Genomic DNA, 13706 nt, shown 5'->3' on the forward strand with positions numbered 1-13706 from the left:
GACCACCAGGCTGTATGTACACACCAATTTTGTTGAGCATTTTTTAATGCTAAGGCCCCCTAAAAGGCAATTTACCTACATACTAATAATAAACACTCTAATTGCTCGGGCCCAAATAAAAATGAGCACACACTGGAGACCAGCTTTAATATCTTCAACTGTAATCAAAGTAACACATCCTGTACAAAACAACTCAAACAGATTCAACCTCAACCGGCGAAAACAAAAAAAAGAAACACCAATCCACCAACAGCAGTTTACACGGTGTAACATCTTTACACAAACGGGACTGAAGTACCAACTTAAATGCTCTAACATTGAAAACCTTGTACAAACACAGTATATTAAATACAACATCCAGCTCTGTATATATACATATATATGAGATCGTTGCTGGCAAAGCCTACATTCACCGCGTGTACATTGTACTCCTGCCCGAGGAAACACAAACACACAAATACACACACACACACACACACACACACACACACACACACACACACACACACACACACACACACACAAGCTTGTTGTTTTCAAAGTAAGACAAGAGATAGTTCTCATGCTTTCATCCATTGATGATGTATGATCGTTGCTATTTGTTACAGCAACACAAAGCTAAAGTTGCCCTAACAAAAAATGTTGGCATTGTACATTTCTGCAAACCGCTGTGTTTGGATGCATCTGCGTAAAGACATTTCAGAAAACATAATGACACGTGGTTACCATTGCGCAACAGCTGGTTAGGTTAAGGCAAAAAAAGACTTGGCTGTCGCCATCTTGGATTTTTGCAGGAATTTTTGCAACCAGTGAAGGAAGTGACCATATTTGGACTAGAGATTGAGACCATAAACTATTTGTTACAATGTTCACTGAGATAATAAATAAGCTGAGAAGTTAGGTCATTTTCTCAGACCTCCGGGCAATAAGACTTCTTTGTGCAACCAGAGGGGTCGCCCCCTGATGGCCATCAGAGAGAATGCAAGTTTTAGGCACTTTAGCTGTGCTTCACTGTTGAGAACTGGAGGTTGCCTCCTGCTTTATCAAATGCAAATACCTGTGGTTTTGCAGACATGGACAATGCCAACATTTAGGACAAGCTTATCCTAAATGCCTGCATCTAAAGGGCTTGTTTGTGCATCATGTCAACATCTGGGGACAATAAATTAAATTGTATGGTAATTCCATCCAATAGTTGTTAATATAGACCACATGACATTGCCATTCATGGAGTATGTGTGCTTAGTGGGGCTAAAAATTCAAATGAAACTTGAATTTACAGGGAAAAAAGTATCCTGATTCATTCTGGATCGTCTACCAACTTCCTTTCAATGGTTTTCATCAAAACAAGTGGCAATAAAAACTACTAAATAACTGTTCACAGTCGGAAATCTTGGAGACTGATCGACAAACCAGTATGGTCACATAGCACTATAGCTGAATGAAAATGCGTTTTTTTTTTAAAATTAGGATGAATCAGCCCTTTGGACTTTAACTTTGTGTTGGTAACTGTGAAATGTCTCCAGTAATTTGGAGGAGTCGTAGCCTTGTAACAGCTGGAACCAGCAGCCTTTCTGATGAATCAGTCACAGAATGATGAACAGATTACATTCATAGAGGTTAGAGTGGGGGAGGGGCCAGGTGGCACACAGGGGAAAAAAAGGAAACCCAACTGAAATGTACCAACTGACAATGGAGACGACGGCTATGTCGTTTCAACAGCAGCTCACACGGCCTTAACGTCATTTTCCTGATACGACATCTACGACTTGGCATGGGACCATATGAACATTTCATCTCACGATTATCCTTCCAAAATGATTGTGATTCACGAAAGGACCCTGATAATCATGAAAATAAACCTAAAAACTCCTTAAATGACACTACTGGTATCACTTTGTTAAGAAATAAATATTTGTATTGTGTCACAGATAAAACACCCTTCAACACAAACTCCGCCTACTGAACCTGCATTTCTTGATCACATGTGGGCACAATCAAAATAAGAAGGTTTGTCAGATCACATGTTAACACCAGTCACAATAAATACTATATCGACTTGTCAAACTATTCATGGAGCTCAGGAGGTTTTACGTTATCGACGCGTCGTCCACAGCTCCAAGCGTTGTTACTTATATCGAACTTATTGATAACATGTCCACTTTTTGTAAAAAAGTTTTAACCAAACTAACTAAACTAATAACTGGTAAGGAATCAATGACTCTTTATCCTTGTGGTTGTTTATGTTTTACTTTGTTTTTACTCATTCGGAATATTTTCATATTTGTTTCACCTTCAATGTCTGTAAATCCTTAAGAATTACAAAGGTAAATCTGAATTATTGTAATATTATCATCAGTGGCATAAAATGTTCTTAAAAATACAATAATATTGTTTATCATAATAATAATAGTGGTGCAGGAATGAATGAGTTTAACACAAAACATTTTAACGCTTTGTTCTATGTCATTAAATGTGTCAGTTAATAACCTTCTAGTGAATTTTGAAGCATTTGTCTTAAAAAGGCGGTTGCTAACAACTTGCAAAACAAGATGACTAAACGTCATCACGAGAAGACGAGTCTGCCTTCGCTTCGTGGTGATAATGTGAAGTCATGTGACCATGGTTTAGTTTGTTTATAGCTTTTAGCTTTTTACTTCTGGTGATTGCATTCACGCTTCAAAAATCATCAAAATTGTGTCAATTTGCAAAGATGATCAAAACGCGTCATAAACATTTACACCCAGCTAATTCATATTGGCTAACTTCCTGTTGGCCTACATAAAGGTACAATAGCAGTTATCATGACGGTGAATACAGGTTGGATATGTCGTCCCAGATAAGAAAAATCTATTCTTTGAAATGATGTTGTCAATATTTGCTCAAGCCAATATTCCGTTTCATTTTCAGCTGCTGTATTTGTACATATATGGACAGTGTGCATGCAGACCCTGATGGCAGTGATCTCTCAGGCAGTGATGATGATGATGATGATGATCCCATGTCCTTCACCAGGAGAACAACGGCGTGAGGAGGCAGAAATAAGGAGCGGTGGGAAACAAGTGTGCAGATAAAGAGACATAGAACCAGAGGCAGAGGTGAAGGTGTGGGATGGAAGGGAGACGTGGAGATCAGACACAACAGGAGGTGGACCGGTCGGCACCCAGAGGAGAGGAAATCACAGAGAAAGGAGAAAGAAGAGGTCAAACTCGGAAACACCAGAGAGGATATTACTGAGGAGAAACACGTTTCTGGGGGAAAAAAAGATGAAGGAAGCATCGAAGGAGCCTAAAGGCACAGCGAGTCTTACTAGGGTTAGGATCAAAATACAAAAGAGCAGTCACATTAGAAAAGGTCATTTATAATAGTTCATACTGAGCAGGACAGCTTCATAATATTCACATTTCTTTACAAAATCCTATTTACAACATATTCCATTTGATTGATTGTGTTTTACATCTCATGTAGACGTCTGTCTAAATAAAACCATGAAGACTCCGTTTTGCTGGTGTGAATGATGATGTTGACTGGTCCACTCTGGATCATGAATGTGCTTCTCCCTCTATGATACCTACTCAGTTGTCTTCCAGAAGTGTCCCGGGTGAGAAAGCCTGCGGTTGAGTTTGGGGAGCTTCTCCAGCATGTCTGTCAGCTGGGTGAAGGTGGGCCTGTTGTCCACCTCGGGGGACCAGCAGGCGGACAGGATCTCCTGTTGGGACGGAAAGAGGAGGATCAATATGAAGGACAGGGTGTCCACCTGGTTCATTTATGGTTGTGTGGCCGACTCACCGTCACCTCCTTGCCCAGGTTGGCGTCTGCCAGAACCTTCTTAATGCCCTCGCCGCTGCCCACGAGCCAGATTTTGGCTTCCACAGGCTGGTTGGTGATTGGCCAGTCTCCGGCCTGCAGCTCGTACCAGATGGTGCTGAAAATGACACAACGCAAAAATCAGACCAGGATATCTGTGGTGATCTCTGTCCATGTTGGCAAAAATGCCAAGTACCATGAAGGAAATAAAACATCTGGACAACAAGATTACAGAAAAACACCTGGTGGACCAGTAAACCCTGATGTCACTTTAAAGGACATTTCTACTCGGCAACTAAGACAAACTGTGTTCAAGTTCCCGAACTCTGCTTGAAATCTTTGTCAATGAATAAATTGAGCGTGAGCTGAGCTAGCGAGTGTAATCAATGAATCAATACCCAAAGGCATAAACATCTGCAGCTTTGGAGAAAGGCAGCTGGTCTTCGCCCACCTCTGGGCTCATTTTCCGAACAATCTCCGGAGCCAGGTAGTAGATCCAGCCCTGAGGTATCCGCAGCACGTTCTTTCTTCTAAAACACACACACAGCACGAGTGAAGACGAGGACCCTGGTCTACAGGCAGAGATACGGATCCTTTAGACCATTTATTTCACTCCCACCTGCCCTCTTGTACCACTCCAGACATCCCAAACAGGCCAAAGTCTGTGATGACCACCCTGTTTGTGTCATAGAACACGTTCTTAGACTTCAGGTCCTTGTGAACGATGCCTTTGGCATGCAGATAACCCATTCCCTGCAGAAGAGTGGAAGATGAAGTCAGACATTTTTACCGTTTAAAAAGCTCCATGCATGTGTAGAAGTGGCTTCAATGCATCATGGATTAAAAGAACTATTTATAACTTCCTTACATTCACACCTTCCTTCAGTCAGAGCCACAGTGACACTCTTTTTGCAAAATATTTTCTAAAATGAACCAATGTCCATTTAGAATTTAAAGTTTTTAAAGTATTTGAAAGTTCTGGAGGGCTGTTTGAAGAAAAAAATATTACACAGAAATAAATGAACAAATTCAACCAACGGGTGGAACCCTTCAAGGGGGTTGGACCTTTTAAGAAGCCACTGTATCTCTGGTCAACTCTGATAACATCAAACTTTGATGAAAAAGTTGTTAGTGACATTTTCAGTTTCTTTTTTTTATCCTGTTGATGTCATGCTCGAGGGCTGCTTACCTTTACAACGTCCTGTGCAATCTGTCTGATTTTATTGATGTCCAGCATATGAGCCCTGTCTCTGACAACAGAGTACAGAGTCACACCTTTACAGAAGCTGCAGAGGAGACACATGCAATGCTGTTACTACTGAATTCACAAATCAATGTAAATACACAGAAAAACAACATATTTTAACATTAAAATAAGCATCCACATTTGTTTCTGTTGGAACCAGTTAGACTATCTGGTTGTTGGTCACATTTCGATGGAAAGGGTTGTAATAATTGAATCTATTATTACCTGTCATATTAATTGTAATAAGACGTAGCCTCGATGTATTTAAATCCAACACACTTTTTGTCAAATTCAGCAAGTGGGAGAGCAAAAAGTCTGCCTTTTTACACAGAAGATTCCACATCACGGAAAGAAGAGTCAAAAATATGTTGCGATCAAACCTTATAAAGAACTTTGCTTTGCGGTGTAACACAACAACGGTGTCTACTTTTACAAAACATCCCGGCCGTGTGACGAGTTCAATGAGCGTCGGGAATCCGATTAGCTTGAATGCATCAAAACGACAAAGAAAGGTGAACTTTTGCTCGTCTTGCTTATTGACACGACTCTTCCACCGTTAATGAATCTTGCTCTCAAGGCTAAACCAGCAATAGCGACTCTGAGTGTCGGATTTCCTGACCCTGAAAGCAGTCGCTCCCCCGGTAGGAAACCCTGCAGTAAACACTCTGCACCAGCAGAGCAGATGCAGTGGCGCCACTCTGTGACCCGTGTTGGGGACAGACGCCCTCCGTCACTTCCCGTCACATTCCTGGTTGGAAGTGTCCAGGAAATAAAGAGCAGAATGTGACGATGCAGCCGTACCTGGTGATGATGGCGAGGTGGGGCGGAGCCATGCAGGCGCCCATGAAGAGGATGACGTTCTCGTGCCTGGTCTGCCTGTAGTTCATCACCTCCTTCTTGAAGAGCTTCAGGTGATCCTGGTTGTTGCCGTCAACCTCCAGAAGGCGAATGGCCACCTCGCCGTGCCAGCGACCCCTATGCACCTTCCCCCAGCGACCCTGGACGACCACAAAGTCAAATGTGTCGGCGGAGTTGGACCCACGTGTTGCCATGTTATTCTGAGTGCATTTGTCGTCACCTTGCCGATAAGCTCGCCCAGCTGCAGCTGCTCATACGGGATGTCCCACTCCTGCAGGTAGACGCTGGTCTGGCTGGCCTTACGACAGATGCCGCCTCGCCAGCGGCCCACGGCCCCGCGGCGGCATATGGAAGTGGGCAGGTCCTCCAGCCCGTCCTCGTCACACGCCTCGGTGGAGATGCGCTGGTCAGCTGCTTCCTCATTCTCGGCCGGGTAGTTCTCCTCCTGAAACAAGTAGCAGAATAACATTCACTCCTGAAGATCTTCATTCTTCATTTCAAATAGACACAAAATGTGAGAAACAGGAAGTGCATGGGCTCATCGGGGAAATGTCACGGCCCAACGGGCCTTTCAAAGCTACAGGTCCAGGTTCGTTGGTCATTTCCTGCCTTTATTTTGAAGATCCCTGCCTCTTGTGTCCTGTGTTTTGCTTGCTTTGTGGTTTTCCCTCCTTTTTTTTGCGTTTGGGTCCTTTTTGCATTGACACCAGGACTCTGAGTCAACTACCAGAATTAGTTCATGTATGTACAATGACCTGAAACTAAGAATCGCTGTGTTTTCGTTAGCATGAACTCTTGATATCTACATAGGGAGCAGGTCCTCTTCCTGTTACACCACCTTGTTTCTACAGTAGCCCATGTGGCTTTATGATGAAACTCTCCCCTGAGAGAGAGATCTGTTTCAGCTGGTTGTGATGGTCAGAGCTCAGATTCAACCGTTCTCATGTCACGTAGCCTTTAAATACCGACACCGACATGACCACCGAATCCACTATCCCTTTAAAATACATTATTATGTGGGCGGTGACATTTTGCCTGCACAGTTATTTACTCTGCTACCCTGCTGGTATCAGGTTTTGCTCAGAGAGAGAGAACACAACCACACTTTCACGTCTACAACTAATAAAAATAGCTAATCCTTTTCACTTCTCATTATATGTTAATAACAGAACTCACCCCTTCTTGCTTCGATGCTATTGGCTGCGACTCATTCACGGTCACCTGTGACTCTCTGAGAAAAGAAACAGGAAAATGAACAAGCGATATATATCATTTAAAATGTTAAATATAAAACACATCTTTGACATTTCTGTGCTTTGTTGTTACATATCAGCCCACGTATATGGAATGAGATAAGCTTATATCAGCCAACATGGCACGTATGTTGCTTTTTCTCTCACCCAGACTGGTAGTCGCTGCCAGAGTGTTGAACAGTAGTATATGTGGAGGCAGGAACATCTGATGGAAAATACAACTTCAGAATACTGCATATGGTAACAAGAGTAATTTTCATCATTCAGAAATGCTACATGAATACTTTACACATTACTTTCACTTTCACATCACTATTTAAGGTTATCAGACGTTTTAACCACAAACTGTTCTGGCAACAACAATTTGGCATGTCCGGTTTTGTTTTCGTCTCCATGTATCACACACACTCTGTGTCTGTTTGCTCTCTTCTGTGTATGTGTGTGTGTGTGTGTGTGTGTGTGTGTGTGTGTGTGTGTGTGTGTGTGTGTGTGTGTGTGTGTGTTGAGCCTGGCAGGGTCCATAGTGTGGCAGCAATTAACGTCATAAACTCATGTTTACTGAGATTATAAAATGAGAAGCAGGGTCATTTTCTCATAGACTTCCACAGAATCAGACATCTGTTTTCATTCAGAGACGTCGCCCCCTGATGGCCGGTAGAGAGAATGCGAGTTTAAGGCCACCTGTACGTGAGTGATGGGGTGACAGGGTGCTGACCTGGGAAGTGGAAGCGGCCGTTCCGGGTGCCCTGCGGTGACGGGTTGGGTGGGGGTGTGGCGCTGACACTGGAGGGGTTATTCTGCTGGAAATGTGCTGGGGACGACGGTGTGGAGGAGGTGGCTGATGACGGGTTACTGCTGGAGTCCAGCTGGTGTAAACTAGGGTGAGGCTCCTGCAAACATGAACACACACACACACACGTTGGGAACGACACCGGCAACAGCGGTCCAGATCACAATCTAAACAGAAAAGAAACCTGAACTCACCCTTTTGGTTATCGCTTTTGGCAAAGTGCCAAACTGCAGTGGGATCTCCGCCGTGTGATCAATCCGATTATTGATATCTGATGGCACCGACTCTGCCCTCCGCATCCTTGGCACTACAAATCACATTGATGCTGTGAGAACCCCTTCGACTCGGCAGTAGCCAATCGGTGGAGACGCTCTGTGGCGTGCTGGGATCCTCCACTTCCTATTTTTCCTAAGTGACTTAAATGATCCGGAAGTATCTAAGTGTGCTTCCTTTCTTATCACCTTTAGCATAGGAAACACTGACCTTACCACCTGACCCCCCCAGATTCTGACACCAAACCCACTACCTTGTTTATGCATGTTGAAGATATTTGCACAGAAATGCTGTTGAAACAAAGTGAATGGTTTAAAAAGTAAGATATCTTTTCGCTGCAGATCACCAAAATCAAACGTTGTGTCCAGAGCTGTTGTCTACTTGATGTCATTTTCATTTAAAACATCCTCCAAAGACACACTTTATGAATGCATAACCCAAACATGTGCATTTAGGTGTAAATCAGTGGACTCATGATTCATCTATGGAGACTCTCAATGCACAGCTGCTCCTACAGTACAGCAGCATTAGCAACAACATCACGGCGCTGAGCGTCGCTTACATGTGAGGAATGAGATCCGACACGAGGGAGCCTCTTTGGTACATTTGTTGTGGCACTTTAACCTGTGAACAGAAGGATACGGCGCAGCCTAATGAATCCATAACAAGCAGGAGTTGAATCAAACAAAGTGGGGCAGTTTATATTTATGGACTCTTACTTGCAGTGTTTGCACTTGACGCCAAACATCATGCTCTTGCGACACACTTGGCACATCTGGGAGAGCCAGGACTTGGTTGAAAACCTACAATCGAACAATATATTCATTATCACAATGACGTCACGATTAATTCCCCTCATACCGATTTGACCCTAAATGCTGTGCCTGTAGTATCAAATGAAGAGTAATCTGGTCTAAAGTTTAACAACAGAGAGCAGTCGGGACCTGTGTGTAACAGCCAGGCCAATGCCTCTCCTCATTGTCTGAGGTGAACTCCTGTGCACGGCCACGTCTGTCAAACACACAAAAAGAGGCGATGGGGAAACAAAACAGAATCGCAGAAGCACCAAAGGACAAGAGAGCAGGAAACCAGGCCAGTATCCGTTATGAGGACTCACTGTCCAGCAGGGTGGGGGTGGCGGGCATCATGTATGGTGCTGAGGCTGGGACGGGCCCAGGGGTTCGGGCAGACAGCAGCGGCGACCGCAACGGCGAGTCCTCAGGATTGTTACTGTAGCCGTTGGTATGGTTTACACCCGACACTTTGTTCTTCTTACAGGCTCTGCAAGGACAGAGAGCAACTCAGAATTACTGTACACGGCAGGTATCCACAGCACACAGCACAGTACCGTTTTGCCCCGGTGTGCGATTTATTTAGCAGTAATACAATGTGTTCAATGGTTGAAGCTGTACCTGAATATATAACTCATTTTATTTGTTTGGACATTCGTTGGGACATTTTAAAACAGGAGTCTCTGATCTACCATATCAGATAGAAAACCCACTTGTGTGTGGCGGGCTCCTCGGTGCGGTTGGCCAGCTGTGATTCGGAACCCTTGCCTCTTGTCAGTGCGATGTTGGGGAGGAGCTGCAGCAGCTTGCTGGAGGTCAGCGGCGATGTGTGGGAGGGCTTGTTGCCGTGCGTCTTCGAGCCTCGAGTGGATGGAGGGCTGCTCGGCTCCGGGAAGAAGGCGTCCTCGGTTAGTATGCGGCGTCTCTGGTCACCTGAACAAGGTACCACTGAGATGGAGATGGAGCGGCCGTGGGCGCTGGGGGGCTGCGTGGGGGTGGAGCGGCTAACGGAGCTGGAGGGGGCGCCGACGGGAGCGAAGACATCCCCGTCCTCCCGGGGCTCAGGGCTGCAGGAGCCTGAGTCAGGGCTTGGGCCACCGCCTTGAGTCAAAGAGGAACACAGGTAGAGTAACATTATATTACAAAAATATGGTGAAATGTGGAATTTCAATATTGTATTTATCTCGTCAGCCCTGCTCCGTTTCCACCAATCAGCTCTCAGCTCCCTCTAGTCTTTATGCCGCCTTCCTCCTGTGTCTCCCAGCATGCTTTGGTCCCATGTCCTCCCATGTTACTCATCGCCCTCTGGTTTGATTTTCACTTTTGTTCCATGTTTTCCTTTCCACTTGTTAGTGCCTAAGCCTGCCTCCTCAGTATTTTAGTGACTGTAAGTTTTTATCAGCTCAATAAAGCTTGTTCTCATCCTAAATCAAGTATCAAAATAAAGCGCAGATTTATGAATGCCTTTTTCAAACATGGAATATGTGAAATATGTATACTATCCATTGCTTTTCTATTAATGCATCATTTTGATGCGGTTCCTATGAGTGCAGTTGGTTCACCTGTGTCATTAGCGCTCTTCAGACAGGAGAGGGCGGCAGTGAGGCGAGAGCGATCCTCTGAGTTGGACGCCAGGCGTCTCATCGCGTCCTGCGACTCAGAGCTGGACCTGTGCAGCGAACCGTCCACTGAGAGCTTCCCTGCTGCAGCCTGCAGGACACAGAAAATACGTTGCAATAACCAGCAGGACACATGTAGAATTATTACTGTTCGTCTGTTGTATGTGTTTCTCCTTCGTGACCCTGGACTCAACCTGAGCATCTGTGCTTTTTGACTATTGACCCTCATCACAAGATTTGCCAGGTGTCAGGCAGCCCTGGTCGATGAACATGGGAGGTTTACAGCGGCCTCTCTTACGATGTGCAGCACACTTTTATCGGCTACAAGACCAAATAACAATCGAAAGAGCATGAAAACGTACAGACACATGTGATTTTACCAACCAGTCTATCTTGATCTTCAAGTACAGCTAACTTGTCAGTTGTGGTTTTGTCTGATACATTTGGCTTGTTTTCATTTACCTTTGTATGTCATGCATGTAGTGTCTGGTCATTCAGTCTCTTTCTTTCTATAATAATACTTCATAAACCTCTATCTATGTCTCCATATCTCTCTCTATATATCTAAGTTACAGCCTTGTGGCTTTATGCTTCCACCAGCCAGTCTGTCCAAAGTGTCATCATCTCGTCTCATATTCTGTTCGACTTCCGTGTGAAATTGCCGTATGATTTATTGAGTCACGGCCAAAAAGGTCCGTTGACCATCAAATTCACTTCATCCTGTAGTCCAAGTGGACGTTTGTACCAAATCTGAAGAGCTTCCCTCCAGAGAGATTCATCGTAACATCATCATCATCATCATCATCATCATGGCACATGAATGGAGAAGGTGAGATTAATATAGTGAGTTAAATAAGCAGGATCTACTCAGCAACTATGTCAGCCCTGTTGTCACATTATGCAGCAATTACAATAGATTTGCACATTGAAACATCATTCTGTCTGGCCCATTAAAAGTGACTAATCTGAATTGCGCTGCAGTCCATAGAAGAAAGTATATAAGTTAAGTATATAAGTTAGAATCCCAGCTGGAGATTTCAATCTTCAGCCACGTCGGACCATTTCTCTGCAGGCAGCAGGACAAGCTGCAACAAGAAGGTATTCAGAGAAAAGCTGGCTCCTCTGACAGCTGTGTTTCTACAACATGGACCTGTCGACAGCCTGGTTTTTTCATTCAGTGTGAATTGGCCCATTTGCGAACAAAAGAAATAAGAACACGTCAGAATCAAGAAGTGCGGGGCACAGAATTTAAATGTCAGGGTAGTTTTTTTCTGAACTGCTCCAAAATCCCAGACTCATTCCTGGAATATGCTGGCAAACCGTAAAAACAAGGTTTACCCGACATTGCTTTTACCTTACTGGAATGTGTTTTCTTAGCCCTTAGTGTGTGTGTGTGTGTGTGTGTGTGTGTGTGTGTGTGTGTAGCTTAATCCCCTGGCAACTAGCTGTTTCCTGCATTGTGTCGATGGTAAATGAAATGGAAGGGCCGGGGTAACTAAAGGCTCAGTATTTGCATGTGATGTATCTGGGAAACAATGCTGAGATTGAATTTCTTAACTTCTGTGTTCTGTGCAAACATGCAGAAACTAATAAGAGCAATCTGAGTTTAACGATCAGTGGTCACGTTTCCAGACAGTGTGTCCTTGCTGAGCAGCAGTAGACACGGGATGAGATGAAGTTTTCATGTCACCATTACCCTGCTAAAATAGTTCACATTATTATCCCGATAATCATCAAAATATGCTTCAAACTCTTTCTACTTTAAGGTAACATCCAAGTGAAAAACAATCAAATCATCTTAAATAAGATGGTCATAAAGCGTAAGGTCTCTCTGCATAAATAAAGATAAATACATTTAAATCAATCCCGTGTTGTAACCACAGCAGAAAGACATGAGCTGGTAGCTGCATGTAGTTTTGTTCACACAACTGCCAGCACCCAAAGGTCATGTGGTCGGTAATTACATGGTGCATGTGTCTGTTTGAGGGATGGGACGATATAGGATTTTATCGTGGATCGCGATAATAATAATAATAATAATAATAATAATAATAAAAAAAGTTGCTCGTGATAAAATTCCATTATCGAAATAATCGTAAATGAAAAAGCTGTCCAGCTGGCTATGATGGTACATCCTTTGTTTTGCAGGATCACTTTAATGTTGCAGCTGGTAAAGGTGGAGCTCATTTTACTACTTTATGCACTTAATAATTAGGGTATTTATTTACTACTTAATAATACATAAACATAGTTTATTAGTTATTTTCTATTTTGGATGAAGAATCTGATAACAAATAACTAATATCGTCAAATACATATTGAAAAAAGTACTAGAAGCAAAAAGTTATATAAAATTGAAATACTCAAGTGAAGTAGGCTACAAGTACAAGTGTACTTATGTACAGTACTTGAGTAGCTTAAACGCACTTAGTTACATTTCACCACTGCCAGACTCAGAGCACAAACTTCTTCATAGATCCAACCTGTTTGCTTCAAAGTGCACCAGATTGATGCATTTGACTTTAAAATGTAGACCTTTTCTTTCAGGGGACCCAAACCCCCCCAGAGGATTCAAGGTCCCCCCACCTAAGCCTCAGAAAATCCTGTAGAACGACTGTCTGATGCCGAAGCTGAAACTATGTGCAGGGCTCGAGGCCTAAGCAGAACATCACCATGCCCACATGGGCAACAATGCCCTCCCAGCAACATCGGCCATTAGTCGACTTCTGTGTGAATCAGGACTCATCCGTCTCGATTCAATTCACAAGAGGCAAGAAATTGTTATACCATTAAAACCTGGACAAAGCCTGTGACTTTGATAGAAACCGCTTTTTGTGTCCCATTTGTGAGCAACACTCAAAGCTGGTTTCTTTTCACCGTGACCACTTTGTTCCAGAACCATAATCAAGCTTCTTTCTTTTAACCAAAACCGTGGTCTTTCCATAACCTTTCCAAGTGGTGACTGTTTTCCCTCACCAAGTTTTTCTGCTTACCAAACTTATATCTGAAGACCGCATTAAATGACAAAATAAGTTGTTTGTAACAGCCCTTTAGAACAACACACCACGG

At 43.6% G+C, this 13706-nt stretch overlaps 1 protein-coding gene across 2 annotated transcripts in view; it reads right to left on the minus strand.

Annotated features, from left to right (window-relative positions):
* Window positions 1-130: 130 nt before the first annotated feature.
* LOC311020186 (kinase suppressor of Ras 1-like) overlaps window positions 131-13706 on the minus strand; it is a 32142-nt gene continuing 18566 nt past the window's right edge. For both annotated transcript variants that reach the window (XM_084020095.1, XM_084020096.1), the window contains exons 2-19: window positions 10581-10728; window positions 9732-10119; window positions 9345-9508; window positions 9172-9238; window positions 8947-9030; window positions 8790-8851; window positions 8149-8261; window positions 7880-8054; window positions 7312-7369; window positions 7088-7142; window positions 6132-6356; window positions 5855-6051; window positions 4997-5093; window positions 4427-4560; window positions 4206-4337; window positions 3790-3925; window positions 3576-3709; window positions 131-3006 (exon numbers count right to left, since the gene is read on the minus strand). In XM_084020095.1, coding sequence (XP_083876221.1) covers window positions 2907-3006; window positions 3576-3709; window positions 3790-3925; window positions 4206-4337; window positions 4427-4560; window positions 4997-5093; window positions 5855-6051; window positions 6132-6356; window positions 7088-7142; window positions 7312-7369; window positions 7880-8054; window positions 8149-8261; window positions 8790-8851; window positions 8947-9030; window positions 9172-9238; window positions 9345-9508; window positions 9732-10119; window positions 10581-10728 — 2469 coding nt within the window. In that variant the 3' untranslated portion in view covers window positions 131-2906. The remainder of the gene's footprint in view (window positions 3007-3575; window positions 3710-3789; window positions 3926-4205; window positions 4338-4426; window positions 4561-4996; window positions 5094-5854; window positions 6052-6131; window positions 6357-7087; window positions 7143-7311; window positions 7370-7879; window positions 8055-8148; window positions 8262-8789; window positions 8852-8946; window positions 9031-9171; window positions 9239-9344; window positions 9509-9731; window positions 10120-10580; window positions 10729-13706) is intronic.

The sequence above is a fragment of the Eutrigla gurnardus genome (genome assembly GCF_963514095.1).
Source record: "Eutrigla gurnardus genome assembly, chromosome: 10".
In the NCBI taxonomy this organism is placed as follows: domain Eukaryota; kingdom Metazoa; phylum Chordata; class Actinopteri; order Perciformes; family Triglidae; genus Eutrigla; species Eutrigla gurnardus.